The sequence below is a fragment of the Cantharellus anzutake genome, assembly GCF_015039405.1.
Source record: "Cantharellus anzutake strain C23 chromosome Unknown EI90scaffold_83, whole genome shotgun sequence".
NCBI lineage: Eukaryota > Fungi > Basidiomycota > Agaricomycetes > Cantharellales > Hydnaceae > Cantharellus > Cantharellus anzutake.
Window position 1 is genome coordinate 53065 of NW_024067033.1, and position 22644 is coordinate 75708.

The window sequence follows — 22644 nt, forward strand, 5'->3', positions numbered from 1 at the left end:
ACTGTTGGAATGTCGGCCTTCAAAACACCAAAGTGAGCCATACACTAGTACCCAAGTAATGTTTCACATACTAGCCATCGCTGTAGTTCTTTCATGCCTTGGCATGCTTGGTCAATTTCACCCATGATTCCCATTGCCGCAATCCAGTGCAGAAGCGCCGGGACAGCATCGGAAAGGGCCTTCATTATTTCATCGTCGTGGGACTCGTCCGACTTACAAAGGAGAGTAATCCAATGACGGCACACAAACTTCAGCGGCGTCGTCATCAGCCTCTCAAACTCAGGTTGGAGATCAGGAATTTCTGCATCTACTTGAAAACGCCATAACGTTGGCAACTGATCCAGCACTGTACATCGCCCAAGCAGCTCCAGTGCGAAAAGCACCGTGTCTTTCCCTGGAGAGAGCTCAAAAAATGGATCCAGGTCACTTTTGAGCGAATCATAGGTGACTGAGGAAGGGCGATGCAGTGCAAGAGCCTCTTGCAGCTAGTGGATAGATTAGACAGTTCACAACTCCGACTCCAGTGTGATCCACATACAGATGATTCCAAGAGGTGTATGATACTCGATATTGGAGTAGTGAGATTATCCTCTTGAAGTTGTTCCAATGATGGGAGGATCTGAACTAATTTACTAGAAAACAGAAAGTTCGCGGCAGTTGCGTAAAATAGGCCGTTCACAGTGGAATAACCAATTAATGTACTAACTCGGTGAAATCGTTTCGGAAGATCCGTGCGCCTTGGGTTCCATAGAGCCCATGTAGGTGTTCGTGTAATGTCCGTTGCAATGCGGCAAGGAGAGCTTGGGTGGATGTGGAGATTTGGAATGTGTTGGGTGGGGAACTGTGATAAGCACGCTGATAGCTCCAACCGAATCAGTGACGGCGAATGGCGGCACGCAGGCTATTCTCTCACATGGTAGTTTACAGTATCGATAAAAGACTTCACAGCTTTCGTTAGCCTTGAATTTTCCATTAAATCAGCGAATTTTATGACTGTCTCCGTTTTGGCATTAATGTCTTTTGCGATGTGCGAATATGTCAGAACTGTGATGCGGTCTCGTCTCTCAGCACCGATTGTGGGATGGTTAAGAGATCCTCTCTCATACTTTGCCCCGAACCTCCGCAGCAACATTTCCTGAATGACGGAAGCGAAAAACCAACAATTTTCCTATACGTAGTTAGTGGATCACTGATGATGGCACCTGGTCGGACATTGATGCTTACTTTGGTTAGCTTGTAATCAGGAGATTCTGCTGCGATCGCGTACAGAACTTGCGCAGCCGCGATCAGAGGAACGGGAGCAGGGAAGATCATGATGGCCTCTACGCCCGACTTCTTGTTGGTGTGGTCAAGAAGGTGGTCGAGTCTACCAGAAACTGCAGCCTATCGAGTAGTACTACCTCTTAGCTGCGGTAAAGACATCCAAGGGTTCGTTACACACCGTATCTATCGCGCGTGACGTTCCCAAATCCCGTACGCCAAACAACAGCCAGGAAACTTGGCGGTCCCGTCTGCGATCCAACCGAAGGTAGAACTCCCTTCCATCGGCTCGAGTAACATGCATGATGAGAAATCGATGTGGCACCCCTTGAAGATCCCCATATCGTTGAACGGACACGATCCTGGCATTAGCAGCACGACGACTGTTAACTAAGCTCTCGCAGAACGTCCGCACAGAAAAAATTCGATAGGGCCTCGAGTCCAAGCATTCGGCGAAGAAAGCGGCTGCTGATGCAATGCTTGTGACTTTCTTGATCGTAGAAGATGCAAAGGATGGGGCAATTGTGGATGAAGAATCGGATAAAGTAGGCTCGAGTGAGGGCTCGATGCCTTCATCAAGCTTTAAAACTCGGATGAGTGAGAGCTCAAGGCACCATAAAATCGATTCTTACGTCGGTGAGAAAATCGTCGACCGAGGCTGATTCTGGAAAAGCGAGAGGCTCGGTGGCTGCCGGGATCGTGTCATGGAAAGACCCTTCGGCAGCTAAATGCTGAGATGGTAATAACATAGAGATCGCTTCTGATAAGGAGGTCGAAGGATTGAACAGGAAGTACCTAGGACTCCACAAATAAATCACTCACTATTTATGGTATTCCCAGCAGTGCCAGCAACAGCATTTCCGGAGTTCTGATGGCTTGACGTTGTTGCAGTAGGTGTAATAGAGGCCTGGGCCGAGCCCTCGTCCTCCGGAAGAACCAATATAGAAGCGTCCATGTCTCTAGACAGAGATCGAAGGTGGAAGATGACTTGGAAATAAAACTAGGGGCTAGGTCTGTTAGCATCGTGACAAAGCCATCACGGTTGGGAGCCGCAGCAGAGAGCAAGGTACGAACCTACCACAGATTATCCGAGCCCTTAAGTTGCGAAACCGTCCGTCGTCGAGATATTAGGAATGGTGGGGCGATCGGCAATGTCTACGGAGCAGAGAGGCGAAGATTCAAGAAGACGCGCGGTAAGGGTGGTATTGGGAAAACGACCACGTGTAAGGCTATGCAGGCAGGGAAGAAGTACTCCATTTGCTTATGAAGGTCGGACTTAACCCCATTGCGGAATATTACTGAGTGTACCAAGCTGGGCGGCGGATACTTGTATCTCGGACACCTAACCTAGTACTCGTGACTTAGTCAATATAAAGAGGTGTCTGGGGTTACCAGCCATCCTACCGTCTTAGATAGTATATAAGCGTCTGAGTAACTGCACTGGTGCGCTCACTAAATATTGACCCGTTTGACCACTCTCATCCCCGTGGGAACCCATTCAACAATCACTGCCCCTGTCCGAAGACGGGAAAGGACAGCATCCGCCTAGAATAGAAAAGACGAAAGAGATTATGGATAGGGAGGCGAAGGAGTAAATTCTCAGGGTTTCCATATTGTTCGGGGCCTTATCTTGGGCGCATGATTCACAATTCACGGTTTTTACACGCGAGACGGTCCAATTCAAGAGCAGGTCATCTGGTATGACTCATACCAGTAGAGTATATACCGACACGAGCATTTATATCACTATGTTCGCACTTACCCGTCACACTACGTGGTCTTGATGTAGGGTGGATTCGCGAGGCCTGCTTTCGGAGCTTTGACACTGACAGCTCTGTTGATAGTGTCGGCCACATGATTTGGTGAGGCATGGGAATATCCGGGAATAGCCTTGCCGCGGGTCAACATCATGACACCCCAGGTTTTTCCTCTTGCGAATGGAGCGCAGTTGGGGTACGAGATACTAGGAGCCGATCACCTGAAGAGAGGTGTCCGCCCCATTGTCCTCATCAATGGTATGTTAGGGCGATATGAAGATTGGGAAACTCTCAGCATGCTTCAGTAAATTGAGACCTGGTAGGCTGTTAATTTTTTCTAATGGCGTTTTGCTCGCTTTCATGCGCTGTGTTAGTATTGGTGTTCGATCACCGGTATGGGTTATATGAACGAGTTGATGGCTCACGAATGCAGACCGGCCTCATGTAGAGATTTCGGAGCTTCTATAGTGAAGACGAGCAAGCGGGAAGAAACTACCACGTTACCGATGGCGGAAGATGCAATCGCATGAGGGTGACTCATCTTCATCTTGTTATTGCCGTGCAGCTCGCCAGGCCTTATCGGTACTTTCTCTTGATGTCATTGTCATTTCAGGTCCGCAACACTGACACTCGCCCTCTTCTCCCCTCCATACCATTATCGATTCCCATCCTAGTCATCCACGGCGCGAAAGATCGTATCATTCACTACGCAGAATCTAACTATCTCATCAGACATATCAAACATGCGCAACGCATCGCAATCGATCCAAGTGGCAAGGTGCCAGGGAGTGTGCCCTCGGGGGCGTATGGATATTCATGGTATGAATATTTTGAGCCCCGGGTCTGGGTTAATGTTGCACAAACATTCACCAAAGGGGGGTGCAGAGGAAGAGAGGGTCAAATTGTAATATGTGTGGCATGTCATGAGGAATCGCCGGATTGTACATGGACGCGACATGGACTAGAGGGATGTTGGGCTGTGAACGAATTAAGCCACACTCTCCTCATCCTTAGTCGCGGTTTCCAGCATCGTGTCAAAGTCACGATGAAGCAGAACCAGGGCAACTTGGCAGCACATGAGGACTGCGTAAGATAAATCTATTCCAATAGTGACTTTGGCGTGGTCAGAACAGCATGTACATGTCGCCAGTCCAACAGGGCAACCCTGGAGAGTGTATATTAATCTGGCAAACGCTAACCGAGGTCGACCAGAAGGGCCATTGTAGCCAAATTGTAGCGCCACTCTACTCCACTCAACGCCACTGTAACCGCCGAGTGGAGCCGGCGAAGCAATGGGCCGGATGTGTCATGGCGCACCAGAAGTAGCGAGCATCTCAAAATACGCGTGCACTGCAGCCATGCGCTGATAATGTCGATGCTACTCGGTTGAACCACTCAGAGCCGATGTTTTGGACAGCTGATCAGCGTGGTATGCAAAGGACCACTACCGCTTTCAGTAGGAAAAGACGTCAGGAGAGCAGGTGATCCGTCTAGAGCCTGAAGGGAAAACAGCCACATCGGTTCGAATCTCACGCCGCCTCCGCACACGGTTAGTCGATGACTAGGATGGACGTATGCTTGAACGTTGGAAAAAGAAAGCGCATGGAGTGGCCCCTTGCGTCGTCTTGTTTGGCAGATTCCGCCTGAGAAGGGGGAGCACGATATAGAATCAAATCGAAACGCATCTGCTTCGAACGGGAGGGCGGCCCCAGACAGGAGGAAGAGCGGCATCTAAGCTACGACATGCCTCAGGCTTACATGACGCCATACAGCAGGATCGACGGACGATACTGAAACGAGGAAGTAGAACATGAACAATGGTATGTCGTGCTCAGTGCGCACAACAAATCCTCCAGTTAACGTTGCGGTTAGTTGTTGGGTGTTATTTGGGTCCAGGGCCGACGGACCTCCCCGATACGAATGGCTGTGGCCTTCAACTGGGGATGCTCGATTTGGGAACCTCTTGCCAATAGCCGTTCGATACATGTCTTGCTCGACTGCACCCGGAAACTACATGCAAGCGCATATCTCGGGCGTCCTCATGAACCGTTGAGCAGTTATGGTGTGGGTATGCATGTGCTTCGCCGCCCATCCGTACCTTTTTCGGTACACTCAGTAATATTCCGCAATGGGATTAGGTCCAACCTTCACAAGCAAATGAAGAGCTTCTTTCCCTGCCTGCATCCACGTGGTCATTTCCCTAATACCCCCACCTTTGCCGCACGTCTTCGCCTCTGCTTCGTAGACATTGCTGATCTCCCCCACCATTCCTGATAATAATTTTGACGGGATCGGACACCTCGGCGACGGACGGCCTCAACGCCACACAACTTAAGGTCTCAGATAATTTGCAGTAGGTTGATACCTTGCTCTTTTTTTCCTCCGCTGCGGCTCCCAACGGTGATGGCTTTGTCACAATGCTGACAAGCCTAGCGCGTGCCTAGTTCCATTTCCAAATCATCCTCCACCTTCGATCTCTTCTATCTAGAGACATGGACGTTCCTACATTGGTTCTTCCGGAGGACGAGGGCTCGGCCCAGACTTCTAGTACGTCCACTGCAACAACGCCAAACCACCAGGACTCCGGAAATGTTGTTACTGGCGCTGGAAACACCACCGAATATGCCACCAATTCCGTCGATAGTGAGTCAGCTATTTTCAGAGCCTTGGGTCCTTCTTGTTCAAGCCGTCGACCTCCTTATCAGAAGCGATCGCTATGTTATTACCGTCTCAGCGTGGCCCCGAAGGATATTTCCATGACACGATCCCCTCCTTCGCTTCAAGCTCGACTTCGCCAAGCGTTTTGCCGGTAGCGACCGAGCCTCCTGATTTCCCAGAACCTGCCTCGGTCGACGATTTTCTCTTCGAAGTAAGAATCAATATTATGATGCCTTGAATCCTCACTCATCCGAGTTTTAAAGCTTGATGAGGGAATCGAGCCCTCACTCGAGCCTCCTCTGCCCGATGACACATCTTCTACAACGCTTCGTGACCAACTTAACGTCCCATTTTCCGGGTCAACACCCACTTTATCCGATGGTTCATCCACAATCGCCCCATCTTTTACATCTTCTGCATCGTTCACATCGTCTTTAAGGAAGAAAGTTGCAAGCATTGCGTCGGCAGGCGCTTTCCTCGCCGAATGCTTGGACTCGAAGCCATATCGAATCTTTTCTGTCCGAACGTTCTGCGAAAGTTTATTCAACAGTCGTCGTGCTGCAAATGCCAGGATTGTGTCCGTTCGACGATATGGCGATCTTCAAGGGGTGCCGCATCGATTTCTCATCCTGCATGTCACTCGAGCCGACGGAAGGGAATTCTATCTTCGGTTGGATCGCAGACGGGACCACAAAGTCCCGTTGTGGTTGTTTGGAGTACGGGATTTGGGAACGTCACACGCGATAGATACGGTATTTAACAAACCCTTTGATGTCTTTACCGCAGCTAAGAGGCGGTGCTACTCGATAGGCTGCTGTTTCTGGCAGACTCGACCACCTTCTTGATTTCACCAACACCAAGTCCGGCGTAGAGGCTGTCATGGTCTTCCCTACTCCTGCTCCTTTGATCGCGGCTGCGCAAATTCTGTATGCTGTTGCAGCGGAATCTCCTGGTTACAAGCTAACCAAAGTAAGTGCCAGTGTCTGACCCTGTGCTATCATCTGTTGATCCACTCACTACGTGTAGGAAAACTGTTGGTTTTTCGCTTCCATCATTCAGGAAATGTTGATGCGGATGTTTGGGGCGAAGTATGAGAAAGGGCTTCTTAACCATCCCACAATCGGTGCTAAGAGACGAAACCCCATCAAAGTTTTGACATATCCGCACATTGCGAAAGAAATTAATGACAATTCAGAGACAATTCTAAAATTCTCTCGTTTAATCGCAGACTCAACGTTGGCGAAGACTGTTAAGTCCGTCCTTGACGCTATAAAACATCACCATGTGAGAGAATGGCCCGTGTGCCATGCTAATCACCGTAACTGATCGGTTTGAGGCAGGAGTCTGCATATCAGAGGTTTTCCCCACCCAATGCATTTCAAGTCCTCTCGTCCATCCAAGGAATCCACGCTGCGCTGCAGCAGGCGTTACACGAACACCTCCATGGATGTTATGGGATTCAAGGTGCACGGATATTCGCAAACAGTTTCGCCGAGTTAGTAAACATGGTGTGGACTGCACTTTTCACGCAATGCTAACTTCTGTCTTCCAGTGAATTGAGTCAGATGCTCCCGTCCCCGGAACAACCTCAAGAAGATGATATCATCACTTCGATATCATCTATCATAGGCTTCTTGGATTCATCGGTGTGCAGATCTTGCTGTCGGAGTCGCGAACCGTCTCATCTGTCCATTAGCTGCAGGAGGGTCTTACACTGCATCGGCGTTCCTCAGTTACCTATGATTCGCTCAAAGATGACCTGGTTCCATTTTTTGAGCTCTCCCCGCGGAAAGACATGGTACTTTTTGCATTGAAGCTGCTTGGGCGATGTGCAGTGCTGGATCGGTTGCCAACGCTATGGCATTTCCAAGTAGATGCAGAAATTCCTGATTTCCAACCGGAGTTTGAGAGGCTGATGACGACGCAGCTGAAGTTTGTGTGCCGTCATTGGATTACTCTCCTTTGTAAGTCGGGCAAGTCCCAGGACGATGAAATAATGAAGGCCCTTTCCGGCACTGTCCCAGCCCTTCTCCACTGGATTGCGGCAATGGGAATCATGGGTGAAATTGACCAAGCGTGCCAAGGCATGAAAGAACTACAGCGATGGCTAGTACGTCAAAAATTACTTGGATACTAGCGTATGGCTCACTTTGGCGTTTTGAAGGTCGGCATTCAAGCAGTCAATAGTATAAGTCACGTAATTCGTGACCTGCTCTGTCTAGTCGAGCGATCCCGGAGTGCATTAGCGGCCTCGTCCTTATCTATACTTGGAAGTAGCCATCCATTTATTCCATCAGGTAGCCCGTTAGATGCAACATTTCCAAAGAAGTGGGCTGTTGAATGCCGTATTGTTTCTTATGGAATGGATAGCAGCCAACCATGGTCACCGCAAGCGGGGATAATCCACAGCCCAAGTGGACCCAGCTCTGTGGTATTTTCTCCAGATGGCTGTCATCTAGTCTCAGCCTGTGCGGATGGTGTTGTGCGGATCTGGGATGCGGCGACGAGAGTGCTTCTTCGGGAAATGAAGGGACATCCTCGTGAGGCCAATTCCGTTGCATATTCACCAGATGGCATTCATCTGGCCTCGGCATTGGATGATTGTACTGTGCGGTCCTGGGATGCGGTAACGGGAGCATGCCTTCGAGAACTGAAGGGGCATACTGGCGTGGTGAGCTTTGTGACATTTTCCCCTGATGGCCTTCGTCTGGCCTCGGCCTCGTACGATCGCACTGTGCGAGTTTGGGATACAGCAACAGGCGAGCTCCTCCGGGAATTGAAGGATCATGATGCCATTCCCTATTCTGTTTCCTTTTCACCAGATGGGCGTTATCTAGCCTCAGATGGTACCAACGTGCATATCTGGGATGCATCGACAGGAGCGCTTTTTCGAACACTGGAGGAACATGCCTCCAGCGTCTATTTTGTGAAGTTTTCGCCAGATGGATGTTATCTGGCCTCAGCCTTATCGGATAATACCATACATGTTTGGAATGTGGCAACAGGAGTCCCGCTTCAAGAGCTGAAGGGACATACCAGTGATGTCAACTCCTTGGATTTCTCGCCGGATGGCCATCATCTGGCCTCGGCCTCAGACGACAGCACAGTGCGCATCTGGGATGTGGCAACAGGAGCGCCTCTTCGAGAGCTGAAAGGGCATACTAGTTGGGTTTCCTCCGTGAATTTTTCGCCAGATGGTTGTTATCTGGCCTCGGCATCTTTGGATGGCACTGTACATGTCTGGGATGCAACGATGGAATCACCCACTCGAGGGCCAAAGGCAACGAAAGGTCATGTTGACACCATTTCCTGTGTGGAATTTTCGCCTGATGGACGCCATCTTGTTTCGGCTTCCAAGGATGGCAGAGTGTGTGCCTGGGACATTGCCGACAGGAGTTGCATTGAGCAGACACAGCTCAATGAGAACTTTCGTCCCTACCAAATGCTATTTTCCACCGATGCCTCAACACTTCGCGTCCGAGGTCAGAAAGACACAAAACATTTCAGCTTTCCAAAGTTAAGCGGGATATCCAACCCAATTTCAACATCTTTCCGCAAATCTTTACCATCCCATCTCTTTCTTGATCATAATGCTCTTTGCATCAAGCGCGAAAACCTTTCCCTGCACATCTGTTGGCTACCCGACTACTTCAAGCCTAGCTGTCCAATCGCGGAACACGGTAACCATGTCAGCATTGGTGGAGAGGGAGGGATGATTGCATTCATCAATTTAGACGGACTTGTACCCCCCTCCATTTAGCACTTGCGTGGTATGACGACCACGTTTGCTGGGCATATACAAGGATCGCAACTGCCAATACTAATTTCTAACTTAACCGGTGTTTTTAATTTTTAACTTTTAGCGACCGGAGGCGAACCAGTTTACTACATATTAACGGGCTCTTGGCATATGCATGTAATTGCTCCTTTTGACGTGTTGAATTGATATCATCATTTCCTTGTGTCATCCCAATGCCCCGTTCATGATGACCAACCCTGATTATCCGATTCCCTGGGGACCTGCACCTCATGAATGAACACTTAGCCTCTCATCGGGCATTATATAAGGTCCGCACTAGGATACCTGAACAGGTAAATCTACTACTGGGCTAATTTACAGGGAGAGTGAGAGACGGTAAAAATGGAGGAAATCATGCACATGAATATTGAGAGGGGTATGTAAGACCCCAATTTGATGTGCAGAACCTAGGAATTTGTGTAGGGTCCCTTGCGGATGGTCTGTAAGCGAATATGACGGGGTAGAATGGACCGAGGGGTGTCACGCAGCGTCCATACCGTGCCACAGGTTTATAGGAGGGCACATAGTGATTGAGAGTGACGAGACTGGGATGAAGAGGTGGAGAATAACTAGGAGCGGACTTAGTCTGGGACTAACTTGATGGGTTCACTATGCGGATTTTTATTGAATTGTTGCGAAGGCTCGTAAAGGGTCTCTTGTATCCATTTCCCAGTTTGTTATCCAATACAAAAGATCACGTGTCGGGACATCTCGGGTTCTCATTTCTCCTCACGCCGAAAATTTGCCATATGAGTGCTTTGATCCTCCATGATGCATCATCTCTCAAGTGTAATGAGTATGACAAGAAGCTTGATGAGCTCCGTCAGAGTTTGAGACGATTTGAGACTCGCTCCGAAGAATGGATGGGTGCAATATTGGCGGAATGGCTGGGAATTAAGGAGCCCCGACCATGGCAAATTTCACATTCCCTCGACCTATTCAAAGGACAGGAAGTGTTCCTTACATTTAGGACTGGAAGCGGGAAGTCAATCCTCACCCTAGCACCGGTTATTGCCCGCGAAGTCGCAGGAAAGGATCACATTGCCATTGTCATCTACCCAACCGAGTCACTAATAATTGACCAAGTCAGTATCTGTCTTCAATATCATGCCGCACTTACGGACCAAATAGAAATCTAGGAGTTCAAGGCACGTCAGAAGGGTGTCCGCTTCATCGGAGTGAGTGCAAGCATCCTAGCCTCAATGGCTGCCAGAGAAGGACGGGATCTGTGGAGGGAAATTAGCGATGGAATATGGGATGTGATTGGGATGGGCCCAGAGATGCTTCAGAGCCCACCAGTGGCCAAACTATTCCGCAATGAATGTTTCATACGGAAGCTCGGGTTTGTCTTCATAGATGAAGTCCACCTTGTACTTCAATGGGGATTGTCATTCCGAAAGGACTACTTGAGACTATGTGAACTGCGCATGCGATTACCCACACGCATCACTTTCCTTGCGATGTCAGCTTCCCTTCATGAGGACTCCCGCACCAAAGTCCAGGGGATCCTAGGGTTCAAGAAGAATCAGTTCCATAACATTAAACTACCGATTGACTGCCCTGACTTGAAATATTGTGCTCGGTTCCTTCTCAATTCCACCGAAAGCACAACATTTCCGGACCTTGCTTGGGTCATTCCACAAGTTATCAATTCACCGATTGATCTGACCCCGACCTTGTTTGCGTGCCGTACCATTGAAAAAGTGATGACACTTTGTCAGTGGCTTGTGGTGGAACTAGCAGAGGGACTACCTTGGATGGATGTGACCCAGTGTTGCAAAGCAGCGACAAAAATGGTATCTCCATTTCACGCAGAAATGGATGACAGTGACCGTCAAGCAGTCCTTGCTGCCCTTCGTGCAGGGACCATTCGATACATAGTGGCCACTTGTCACAACTGACAAATCCCAGGGCTCCGTCAGCGGCGAATCAATGCCGACAGGCGATTCCGCCAACCTGAACCCATCCATACCAGCCCCAACCCGATGTCTGTTCTATCGACCATGCACCGCTTCCGCACCTTCTGCAACCTCTGTCCATTTCTGGTTGTCCTTGACACCTCTGGTCAGGTCAACACTCCCCTCCGTATCTTGCTGGCCATCATGCTGTCCTTTTATGACAGCACTGACAGACCACCCTCTGTTGCAGACTCATCAGCACCATGCTGATTCCTGCATCCCTTTGCAGACTTGTGTCGGCATCACACATCAGCAAAAGTCCGTTATGCTCCAGAGCATCAAGAGTGGCTGGAGCATGTGGGAGACAAAACAGCAGATTGGGCACTCCTGGAGCCAATAGTCCTGGGAGGGGGTTCAGGAGCAGCTGGGAGTGGTGAGGAGTATGTAATGTGCCAGGAGCAGTGGGAGGAAAATTTTGGTCTCTAAAAAGTTGAAAAAAAAATTAGGGAAAAATCAAAAAAAAATTCAGGAACTATAGTGCCTTTAAAGTGCTTTCAGGACATATAATTATTTGCAAAATTGAGGAAGAAATGATGGAGAAAAATGGAAAATACTTTCGGAGACCCGAGAAATAATGAGAACTGAATTGATGGGAAAGTCTGAAAATTGAATAGGAAAGTGAGGGGAAGCCTTGTAAGCATTGTTATTTTCTGCTGTTCTGATTTTTCCTGATTGTTCTTGGTCTCACTCCCAGCTGCTCCTGGACCCTCCCAGGAGCTTTCAGGAGCTTCCTGGAGTATTGAGGAGCAGCTGGGAATGAGACCAAGAAGAATCGGGAAAAATCAGAACAGCAGAAAATAACAATGCTACAAGGCTTCCCCTCACTTTCCTATTCAATTTTCAGACTTTCCCATCAATTCAGTTCTCATTATTTCTCGGGTCTCCAAAAGTATTTTCCATTTTTCTCCATCATTTCTTCCTTGATTTTGCAAATAATTATATATCCTGAAAGCACTTCAAAGGCACTACAGTTCCTGAATTTTTTTGATTTTTTCCCTAATTATTTTTTTCAACTTTTTAGAAGTCCCTATTTTTCAAATTTTCCTCATTTCCCTCTATATCCCCCCTCATTCCCCCCTCATTTGTCAGAGACCAGATTTGAGACAAAGGAATGTCTCCGTAACGGAGGGCTTCGGCCTCAGCGACTTCTGCCAAGAGCGCTGTGCCTAGTGACACGTCCATGCCCTAACTTACTGACTGGCAATTAGAACCTAGGGGGGTAACTCTAGTTGATTTTACTACTGGGGTGTAACCTATGTACAAGTGGGATATATATATGGTTACAGCGGGGATGGGTCCGCAATTGGCGGAGCCGAACGGAGCGGAGCTAACGGGGTTTAAACATTAGCCGACTGAATATTACCAACAAGTCGGTTCGCGGGGTTAGCGGAAAGGCAGGCGTTAACCCAGAAATGGAAAGGAGGGATAGGCCCGAAGGTGGGCTCTGCAGGGCAGGCGAGTGTATTGCCCAGCGGAGGCGGGGGTGCGTGTCAGGGCACATACCCTGACTTAGCCTGGACCCGGACCCGCGTCCGGACCCGCTCCACTTCCCGCACACTTCCTGTGCCGCACGCTCCGTGCGCCGCATGATCCGACCCCGGATCCCACCTCATGTGACTTCCGGGTATCCCCGGAAGTTTTCGCCATATTGGGGCCACTGTGGGAAAGTGAGAAGTTAACCTTCTTCTCACTTTCTTACCCACAGTAGGCAAGTGTATCTACTTGCCCCTTTGTTTATATCACTTTCTTACCCACAGTAGCTCTTTGCCTTGAGACTAGGCTGTTACGGGTTGGGCTGTGGGCTATAGAGAGAGGGGTCATGGGGACCCAGGGTCCGTCCCCTGACAGCAGAAGAAGGTTTCAACCTTCGCCCCTGCCCACCTAGGATGTCCCGCATGGGCCATGAGAGCCCGGACTGAGTCGGAGCTGGGCACGGGCCGAACACGCGATTTTCGAGTGGCAGCCATGCCACGTCATCACTTCCCCCAGACCATTACACATTCATTACCTGCGATACAACCACACTCCCATTCCCTATCCCAGCCCCTTGCAACGCTGTCCCACAGATTGTGTTCCAATCTGTGAGGTTGAGTTGAGGGTCATCCCACCGCTTCCCAGACACCTCGCTGAACGCGCTAAGGAGACATAGCCGCCCGACTGCTGCCGACGTACCGGCCGAAAGGCACTCTGGAAACGGGGTCACCTACCCACTGCCAGCCTCGTAACTGCAGATGCAAGAATGATGACCCACTAGAGACTACCCACCCGGTCCCCCACATTATCCCACCGCTACCCGGACACCTCGCTGAATGCGCTAGGGAGACAAAGCCGCCCGACTGCTGCCAACGAACTGGCCGAAAAGCACTCTGGAAACGGGGTCACCCACCCGCTGCCAGCCTCGTAACCGCAGATGCCCAAGATAACCTGGATGAGACCACCCACCCCCGCTTTCACTTGCGACTGAGAGTCGCATGCACACGCAAGCGCATTTTTTGGATTCATGACGGAGAATGAGCATGAGAGGGAATGGATGCCGCTGGTGAGAGTGCCCAGGATCCCTGCTATGGCCGCTTAGGCATGCGGCATAGAGGGAGGGTTGTGTATCCCAGCCGCATCACGGACCCGCTATGGCTCACGGACCCGACTCCCTGCGGTGCCGGGCACCCAGGAGAGAGTTTGACATTAGAATTTCAATGGAGGATGGACATGAGAAGGGAAGTGTCAGGGCAACCACACCTGACCATACAACCCCAGAACCACCTTCCCTGACCTCCCCCCACTTCCCTGATCCTCCCATCTTCACACACCTTTCGCAACTACAGCCCGCACGCGAACCCGCAGGAAAAATCACGTGGGTCAAGGCGAGCAACTCGCCTTAACCCACGTGACACCTTTTCCACATCGCGGGAACATGCTCGGCTCCTACCCTTAGTCACGTTACGAACTTGAGTTCGAGGAGCTTGGGGTAAGATCCAGCACCTGGCTGCCTGGGACACCGCAAGTGTCCAGTTCTGAGGTAGGGCCGCCCCCGGACAAAGGCCGGGCCCTGACAGGAAGGATAGGAGTTGACGAAGGAGCCCAAGGTCCCCTGCTGTGACCGCTTGGGAATGCGGCACAGAGGGAGGGTGGTGCTCAGCCCACATCAGGTAGCCCCACTGTCCACGCACCCGGACTCCCCAGTGTGCAAGATGCACTTGGGGGAGAGTTGTTTTCCACATGCGACCCCGCATGGCCCAGTCTCGGGCCCGACTATCTTTACCGCATACCCGCTACCCACCCCGAAAAATTTTTTCCTTTCCATACTTTCCCCATCCACCCCTGAAGAGGAGCCCAGTGTCCTAGGCAACGGACCACCATGTGCAGAGGAGGGGAGAGGGGGTTTTTGAGGTTTAGCCACTTCGGGGCGAAGTGGCATTAGAGGGAGGGTGAGGAGCGGGGTGTAGACCCTACCGGATCCCCTGGGACTCTCCCACTATTGCCGCTACCTTGGCGCTACCACCCGCATACCCGGAGGAGCGCAGCCCGGAGGTCAGAGTGCAGGCACGCAGACGATGGCCCAGAGGTCAAGTGCTGCACGACCACCCTCCATACCCGAAGCGGGCGCAGCCCCAAGGCCGGATGCGATCACGGGGACGACACGACTGCAGCTGGGGCCATCCTGCTTTTACATAGCGATCTATTTTGGTCGCTAGTGCTTCCTGCAGTGCTGCGGGACATCCTGGGGTGTTTTCCTGAAATTTCTTGTTCGGATCCTTCAACAGGATTCGATGGTTCACCTCCCTCAGGGGGGGCATTTCTAATGGCGCTGGCACCATTACGGTTTCAAATTTTTCTCTCCACCACTCCCTGAGTATTTCAAACTCGGGGTTGTTCATGGAGAGACCTTCCAGGTGTGGTACGTCTGGAAGTTCTAGTCCTTCCGGACTAGGATTGGGCCAACCTTCAGGGTATTTTCTTGTGATTACCCTGAGGTGTGTTTCGATCCCGCCTCCCTGTCAGGGGGGCTTCTTTTTTGGTTGTTCTCGGGCTCTTGCTCAAGTTTTCCATCCGCGTGATCTCGTCACACAGTCTTCGCTTATTCCAAGGGTGTCTATGTTGCCCTTGTTTGCCGTTCTCACTTTGTGGGACCGGAAGTCTAAGCTTACCTGGTTTTTGTTTAACCAGGGGGCACCGAAGATGACGTCATATCTGTCAATGTTTATTACATCGAAGTAGTGTTTTTCTATGTGGCCATTGATTTCAACGTCCACATTGGTTCCGAACAGGATCTGTGATCTTGTTCCTTTCGTCCCCATTTGAAGGACGACTGGGTTCTCCAATTGGAGAATTGGGATGTGGACCGCGCAGACAAAGTCCGGCGATAAAGCATCCGTTTCGGCTCCACTATCGAATAGCACATAGGCTTTTATGCCTGCTATTTTTATGTGAGCCGTTAGCATTCTCTTCATTGAGAGCGGTCTGTTTGCAGGGTATTTTCCCGCGTCTTTTGAGATGCGGAATTTCGCATCAAACAAGGGGGACTGGGTTTCGATGGACTTTTGGTCCTTCTTCCCTTTGTCCTTGTTTTCCTTGGGTACTTTCGTGTATTTCCCCAAGGCGTCTTTTCTTGGTGCTTCCACCAAGGCTTCGGCGACTTTTTCGTCTGCCGTGTTTTCTAACTGGTGTGCTACCTCTGCCTTCTGAAGTATCGGGACCGCGTCGAGAACGAGGCACAACACTCCTCCCTGAGTCGTTGAAGCTGAAATCCCGGCCCACTCGCCTAAGTAGCCTTGGCCTCGAGATCAGTGAGGTTAATCCTCACTAAAGCTTGGTCATGAGTAGGATGCCTGTATCATTAGTGGCCAATGTTCGGTTGCCGATGGCTATCATCGGCGAAGCTTTGCACGGTTCTGACAGGTAGAAGAAATTGGAGGCAGAAGATGATGACTTGGAAATAGAACTAGGTGCCAGAGCTGTCAACATTGTGATATGGCCATCACCGTTGGGAGCCAAGCAGAGGGAAATATAGAGAGAAACAAGTTGAGGGCGGCTGGACGAGAATATAGTGGACTCTTTTTTAGGAAGGTATTACCACAAAACAATAGTAAATACATGCTTCGAGGTTGTTCCTCCAACAGGAAAAAGAGCAAAAGCTACCAACCGACTGCAGATTATCCTCAACAATTTGAGTCTTCAAGTGGCGTCGAAGTTGTGGTCGGGATATCCAGTCCAGTTAAAATTCTTGATATTTATCAGAATGATGGGGGGAGATTGGCAATGTCTACGGAGCAGAGAGGCGAAGATTTGAGAAGATGCACGGTGAGGGTGTGGAACTACATTGGTAATGTATGTAGGCAGGGAAGAAGCTCTGTCGGACTTGATCCTATTGCTGAGTGTACTGCAGCTAGGCAGCAGAGCATATCCATACTCACACCAAAGCTTCGTGCCTGAGATGTGCGCCTGTATGTAGTGTCTGTGCGGAATCGAGTAACACACATGTATTGGACGGCCAGCCATTTAATGGCAAGAGGTTCCCAAATCGAGAATCTCCAGTTGAAAGCCACAGCCATGCCAAGCACTTGAGATCTGAGCCGGATCCCACGAAGGCTACAGGGGCCAAGCCCGTCCTCTGTCACTGTCAAGTCCACTGTGTGCTGCGAGCAGACTGAGTGTATGAACACCAGCGCGAATCTCGGCATGCTGTGCTTGATCAGCCCGGGGGCGTTGGGTTCAACACCTCCTGGATACTCCATGATAGACCCACTATGCAAGCTGGCCAATCTCCGGTACACGAGTCCACTCCTAGTTATTCTCCACCTCTTCGTCCCAGTATCGTCCACTCTCAATCACTATGTGCCCTCCTATAAACCTGTGGCACGGTATGGATGCTGCATGACACCCCTCGGTGGAACATCTCCATTCTACCCCATATTCGCTTGCAGACCATCCGCAAGGGATCCTACACAAATTCCTAGGTTCTGCACATCAAATTGGGGTCTTACGTACCCTTCTCAATATTCATATGCATGATTTCCTCCATTTTTACCGTCTCTCACACTCCCTGTAAGTTAGCCCAGTGGTAGATTTACCTGTTCAGGTATCCGAGTGCGGATCTTATATAATGCCCGATGAGAGGCTAAGTGTTCATTAAGTGATTTCAGGTCCACAGGGAATCGGATAATCAGGATTGGTCATCATGAACGGGACATTGGGATGACGCAAGGAAATGATGATGTCAATTCAACACGTCAAAAGGAGCAATTACATGCATATCCCAAGAGCCTGCTAATATGTAATAAACTCTGAAAGGTTCGCCTCTGATCGCTAAAAGTTAAAAATTAGCCAAGTTGGAAATTAGTATTGGCAGTTGCGATCCTTGTATATGCCCAGCAAAGTTAAAACCAACGTGGTCATACCACGCAAGTGCTAAACGGAGGGGGGTACAAGTCCATCTAAATTGAGGAATGCGATCATCCCTCTCTCTCCACCAATGCTAACATGATTACCGTGTTCCGCGATTACAGAGCTAGGCTTGAAGTAGTCGGGTAGCCAACAAATGTGCAGGGCAAGGTTTTCACGCTCAATGCAAAGAGCAGTGTGATGAAGAAAGAGATGGGATGGTGAAGATTTGCGGAAGGATGTTGAACTTGGGTTGGATACGTCGCCCAACTCCGGGAAGCTGAAATGTTTCGTCTCTTTCCGACCTTGAATGTGGAGTGTTAAGGATCGATGGAAAATAAAATATGGTAGGGACGAAAATTGAGCTGTTTCTGCCCAATGCACCTCCTGTCGGCAATGTCCCAGGCACGCACTCTGCCACCCTTGGAGGCTGAAACAAGATGGCAGCCATCAGGCGAAAACTCCACACAGGAAATGGTGCCAACATGACCTTTCGTTGCCTTTGGCCCTCGAGGGGGTGCTTCCATTGTCACATCCCAGACACGTAGAGTGTCATCCCGAGATGCCGAGGTCAGATAACAACCATCCGGCGAAAAATTCACGGACCAAACCCGACCAGTATTCAGCTCTCGAAGAGGTGCTCCTGTTGCCGCATCCCAGATGTGCACTGTGTGGTCATCTGAAGCCGAGGCCAAGTCACGGCCATCCGGTGAAAAATCCAGGGAGTTGATTCTAGTAGTATGTCCACTCAGTGCTCGAAGCAGGACTCCTGTTGCCGCATGCCAGACATGTATGGTACTATCCGACGAACCTGAGGCCAGATAACATCCATCTGGTGAAAACTTCACAAAATGGACGCCCAAGGCATGTCCCTCCAGTGTTCGAAAAAGCGCTCCTGTCGATACATCCCAGATACGCACATGCATACCATCTGCTGCTAGATAACGCCCATCTGGTGAAAAGGAAACAGAATAGACCAAGTTATGCTTCAATTCCCGGAGGGGCTCCCCTGTTGCTGTATCCCAAACTCGCACAGTGCGATCGTGCGAGGCCGAGGCCAGACGAAGGCCATCAGGGGAAAATGTCACAAATCTCACCACGTCAGTATGCCCCTTCAGTTCTCGAAGGCATGCTCCCGTTACCGCATCCCAGAACCGCACAGTACAATCATCCGATGCCGAGGCCAGATGAATGCCATCTGGTGAATATGCAACGGAATCGGCCCCATCAGTATGTCCCTTCATTTCCCGAAGAAGCGCTCTCGTCGCCGCATCCCAGATCCGCACGATGTCATCCGCACAGACTGAAACTAGATGACAGCCATCTGGAGAAAATGCCGCAGAGCAGGGTTCACTTGGGCTCTGGATTATCCCCGCTTGCAGTGACCATGATTGGCTGCTATCCATTCCATGAGAAACAATACGGCATTCAGCAGCCCACTTCTTTGGAAATGTTGCATCCAACGCGCTACCTGATGGAATAAATGGATGGCTACTTCCAAGTATAGATAAGGACGAGGCCGCTAATGCACTCCGGGATCGCTCGACTAGACAGAGCAGGTCGCGAATTACGTGACTTATACTATTGACTGCTTGAATGCCGACCTTCAAAACGCCAAAGTGAGCCCTACGCTAGTATCCAAGTAATATTTGACGTACTAGCCATGGCTGTAGTTCTTTCATGCCTTGGCACGCTTGGTCAATTTCACCCATGATTCCCATTGCCGCAATCCAGTGGGGAAGGGCCGGAACAGCGTCGGAAAGGGCCTTTATTATTTCACCATCGTGGGACCCGTCCGACTCACAAAGGAGAGTAATCCAATGGCAACACACAAACTTCAGCTGCGTCGTCATCAGCCTCTCAAAATCAGGTTGGAGATCAGGAATTTCTGCATCTGCTTGGAAACGCCATAGCGCTGGCAACTGATCCAGCACTGCACATCTCCCAAGCAGCTCCAACGAGAAGAGCACCATGTCCTTCCCCGGAGAGGGCTTGGAGAATGAATTGAGGTCACTTTTGAGCGAATCGTACATGACTGAGGATCGGCGATGCACTGCAAGACCTTCCCGCAGCTGGTGGGGAGATTAGATGGTCCACAACTCCGACAGCGTGATTCACATACAGATAATTCCAAGAGGTTTATGATACTCGATATTGGAACACCCCCTCGAAGTTGTTCCAACGATGGGATGATCTGAACTAATTTACTGGAAAACAGAAAGTTAACAGGAATTTCGCACAAAGTGCCGTTCAGATTTACTAACTCGGTGAAATAGTTTGAGAAGATCCGTGCGCCTTTAATTCCATAGATTCCATGCAGGTGTTCGTGTAATGTCCGCTGCAATACAGCAAGAAGTGCTTGAGTGGATGTGGAGATTTGGAAAGCGTTGGGTAGGGAACTGTGATAAGCGGACTGATGGTTCAAACAGGATCAGTTATAGTGAATGCGACACGAGGGCCACTCTCTCACATGGTGATGTTAAGGACGAACTTCACAGCCGTCGTTAGCTTTGAGTCTGCGATTAAACGAGCGAATCTTAGGATTGTCTCTGATTTGTTATTAATGCCTTTTGTAATGTGCGAATATGTCAGGATTTTGATCCGTTCTCGTCTCTCAGAACCGATTGTGGGATGGTTAAGAGACCCTCTCTCATACTTTGCCCCAAACATCCGCACTAACATTTCCTGGGCGGTGGAGGCGAAAAACCAACAATTTTCCTATATGGAACTAATGGTCAACTGATGATGAAACAGGGCCGGACACCGACGCTCACTTTGGTTAGCTTGTAATCAGGAGCTTCCGCTGCGATAGCATACAGAATTTGCGCAGCCACGATCAAAAGAGCAGGAGTAGGGAAGACCATGACAGCCTCTACGCCGGACTTGGTGTTGGTGAAATCAAGAAGGTGGTCGAGTCTGCCAGAAACAGCAGCCTATTGAGCAGTACCGCCTCTCAGCTGCGGTAAAGACATCCCGTACTCCAAACAACCACAACGGGACTTTGTGGTCCCGTCTGCGATCCAACCGAAGATAGAATTCCCTTCCGTCGGCTCGAGTGACATGCAGGATGAGGAATCGATGCGGCACCCCTTGAAGATCCCCATATCGTTGGACAGACACGATCCTGGCATTAGCAGCACGACGACTGTTGAATAAGCTTTCGCAGAACGTTCGGACAGAAAAGATTCGATATGGCTTCGAGTCCAAGCATTCGGCGAAGAAAGCGCCTGCCGATGCAATGCTTGCAACTTTCTTCCTTAAAGACGATGTGAACGATGCAGAAGATGTAAACGATGGGGCGATTGTGGATGAACCATCGGATAAAGTGGGTGTTGACCAGGAAAATGGGACGCTAAGCCGGTCACGGAGCGTTGTAGAAGATGTGTCATCGGGCAGGGGAGGCTCGAGTGAGGGCTCGATTCCCTCATCAAGCTTTAAAACTCGGATGAGTGAGGATTCAAGGCATCATAGTATTGATTCTTACTTCGAAGAGGAAATCGTCAACCGAGGCTGGTTCTGGGAAAGCAGGAGGCTCGATCGCTACCGGCACGAAGCTTGGCGAAGTCGAGCTTGAAGCGAAGGAGGGGATCGTGTCATGGAAATATCCTTCGGCGGTGCTACGCTGAGACGGTAATAACATAGAGATCGCTTCTGATAAGGAGGTCGAACGTTTGAACAGGAAGTATCTAGGACTCCGCAAATAAATCACTCACCATCGATGGGATCGATGGAATTTTCGATGGTATTCCCAGCGGCGCCAGCAACCGCATCCCCGGAGTCCTGATGGCTTGGCGTTGTTGCAGTAGGTGTAATAGAGGTCTGGGCCGAGCCTTCGTCCTCCGGAAGAACCAATGTAGGAACGTTCATGTCTCTAGATGGAAGAGATCGAAGGTGGAAGATGACTTGGAAATGAAACTAGGCGCTAGGCCTGTCAGCCTCGTGACAAAGCCATTACCGTTGGGAGCACCAACCTACTGCAGATTATCCTCAATAATTTGAGACCCTAAGTTGCGTGGCGTTGAAGCCGTCCGTTGCCGAGATGTCTGATCCCGTCAAAGTCTTCGATAATGGTGGGGGAGATGAGCAATGTCTACGGAGCAGAGGCGAAGATTCGAGAAGACGCGCGGCAAAGGTGTACTAGGGAAACGGCCACGTGGAAGCTGGCAGCTCTTCATTTGCTTATGAAGGTCGGACTTAATCCCACTGCGGAATATTACTGAGTGTACCGAGAAAGGTACAGCTGGACGGCGGAGCATGTGCATCAGTACTCACACCACGACTCCTCAAAGCTTCATGAGGGCGCCTGAGATATGCGCTTGCATGTAGTTTCCGGGTGAAATCAAGTAGAAGATGTATCGGACGGCCATTGGGAAGAGGTTTCCAAATTGAGCATCTCCAGTTGAAGGCAATTGAAGGCCATTCCTGTCGGGCAGATGCCGCAGGTCCGTCGGCCCTTGCAGAACCTGATACGTTAACTGGAGGATTTGTTGTGCGCACTGAGCACGACATACCGTTGTTCGTGTTCTACTTGTTCGTTTCATTATCGATCTATCCGTCTTACTGCTCCGTCCGTGCGGTGTCATGCATGTAAGCCTGAAGCATGTCGTGGCTTGGTTCCTCCTGTCTATTCCGATTTCATTCTTCCCCTTCCCGGGCGGAATCTGCCAAATAAGACGACGCAAGGGACCACTCTCCATGTGCTTTCTTTTTCCGACGTTCAAGCATGCGTCCTTGTCATTCTCCTTAGTCATCAAGTAAGTGCGTGGCGTGGGATTCGAACCCATGTGGCTGTTTTCCCTATATAGAAATGGATCACCTGCTCTCCTAGTGCTAG

At 50.1% G+C, this 22644-nt stretch overlaps 7 protein-coding genes across 7 annotated transcripts; 4 read left to right on the forward strand and 3 right to left on the reverse strand.

The window, feature by feature from the left end:
- Window positions 1-901: 901 nt before the first annotated feature.
- EI90DRAFT_3020544 (uncharacterized protein) lies at window positions 902-2215 on the reverse strand (the record flags this gene model as incomplete). Its single annotated transcript, XM_039057513.1, has 5 exons — window positions 902-1135; window positions 1225-1383; window positions 1442-1840; window positions 1893-1984; window positions 2083-2215. 5 exons carry the CDS (start codon window positions 2213-2215, stop codon window positions 902-904), a joined length of 1017 nt encoding a protein of 338 aa, XP_038910264.1.
- A 934-nt stretch (window positions 2216-3149) lies between these two features.
- EI90DRAFT_3080840 (uncharacterized protein) lies at window positions 3150-3549 on the forward strand. The gene has a single exon (XM_039061916.1). It carries the CDS (start codon window positions 3170-3172, stop codon window positions 3323-3325), a length of 156 nt encoding a protein of 51 aa, XP_038910265.1. The 5' UTR covers window positions 3150-3169; the 3' UTR covers window positions 3326-3549.
- EI90DRAFT_2609360 (uncharacterized protein) lies at window positions 3338-4262 on the forward strand. The gene has a single exon (XM_039053322.1). The coding sequence runs from the start codon at window positions 3544-3546 to the stop codon at window positions 4111-4113; it is 570 nt and encodes a 189-aa protein (XP_038910266.1). The 5' UTR covers window positions 3338-3543; the 3' UTR covers window positions 4114-4262.
- On the reverse strand, window positions 4041-4837 carry EI90DRAFT_3080848 (uncharacterized protein). The gene has a single exon (XM_039061917.1). It carries the CDS (start codon window positions 4746-4748, stop codon window positions 4413-4415), a length of 336 nt encoding a protein of 111 aa, XP_038910267.1. The 5' UTR covers window positions 4749-4837; the 3' UTR covers window positions 4041-4412.
- A 488-nt stretch (window positions 4838-5325) lies between these two features.
- On the forward strand, window positions 5326-7886 carry EI90DRAFT_2609449 (uncharacterized protein). The gene is made up of 9 exons (XM_039053323.1): window positions 5326-5370; window positions 5451-5660; window positions 5723-5886; window positions 5939-6427; window positions 6486-6644; window positions 6702-6959; window positions 7016-7170; window positions 7228-7321; window positions 7372-7886. Exons 2-9 carry the CDS (start codon window positions 5510-5512, stop codon window positions 7810-7812), a joined length of 1911 nt encoding a protein of 636 aa, XP_038910268.1. The 5' UTR covers window positions 5326-5370; window positions 5451-5509; the 3' UTR covers window positions 7813-7886.
- A 9090-nt stretch (window positions 7887-16976) lies between these two features.
- EI90DRAFT_3080880 (uncharacterized protein) lies at window positions 16977-17512 on the forward strand. Its single transcript, XM_039061918.1, has one exon. The coding sequence runs from the start codon at window positions 17085-17087 to the stop codon at window positions 17439-17441; it is 357 nt and encodes a 118-aa protein (XP_038910269.1). The 5' UTR covers window positions 16977-17084; the 3' UTR covers window positions 17442-17512.
- Window positions 17513-19662: 2150 nt separating this feature from the next.
- Window positions 19663-21945, reverse strand: EI90DRAFT_3080894 (uncharacterized protein; the record flags this gene model as incomplete). The annotated part of the gene is made up of 10 exons (XM_039061919.1): window positions 21829-21945; window positions 21782-21796; window positions 21524-21681; window positions 20781-20899; window positions 20585-20743; window positions 20281-20528; window positions 20075-20209; window positions 19933-20017; window positions 19842-19882; window positions 19663-19801 (listed from the first exon to the last, which is right to left on the reverse strand). The coding sequence occupies exons 3-10, from the start codon at window positions 21675-21677 to the stop codon at window positions 19663-19665; spliced, it is 1080 nt and encodes a 359-aa protein (XP_038910270.1). The 5' UTR covers window positions 21678-21681; window positions 21782-21796; window positions 21829-21945.
- Between the last annotated feature and the right edge of the window lie 699 nt (window positions 21946-22644).

Excerpts from the sequence above, each read along its gene's own strand:
- EI90DRAFT_3080840 (XM_039061916.1), top strand. The coding sequence starts at position 3,170 with ATGACACCCCAGGTTTTTCCTCTTGCGAATGGAGCGCAGTTGGGGTAC.
- EI90DRAFT_2609360 (XM_039053322.1), top strand. The coding sequence starts at position 3,544 with ATGAGGGTGACTCATCTTCATCTTGTTATTGCCGTGCAGCTCGCCAGG.
- EI90DRAFT_3080848 (XM_039061917.1), bottom strand. The coding sequence starts at position 4,748 with ATGCCGCTCTTCCTCCTGTCTGGGGCCGCCCTCCCGTTCGAAGCAGAT.
- EI90DRAFT_2609449 (XM_039053323.1), top strand. The coding sequence starts at position 5,510 with ATGGACGTTCCTACATTGGTTCTTCCGGAGGACGAGGGCTCGGCCCAG. Across the intron at positions 5,661-5,722 it reads TGCCACCAATTCCGTCGATA|AAGCGATCGCTATGTTATTA; the intron begins GTGAGTCAGCTA and ends CCTCCTTATCAG. Across the intron at positions 6,645-6,701 it reads CTGGTTACAAGCTAACCAAA|GAAAACTGTTGGTTTTTCGC; the intron begins GTAAGTGCCAGT and ends CACTACGTGTAG.
- EI90DRAFT_3080880 (XM_039061918.1), top strand. The coding sequence starts at position 17,085 with ATGAACACCAGCGCGAATCTCGGCATGCTGTGCTTGATCAGCCCGGGG.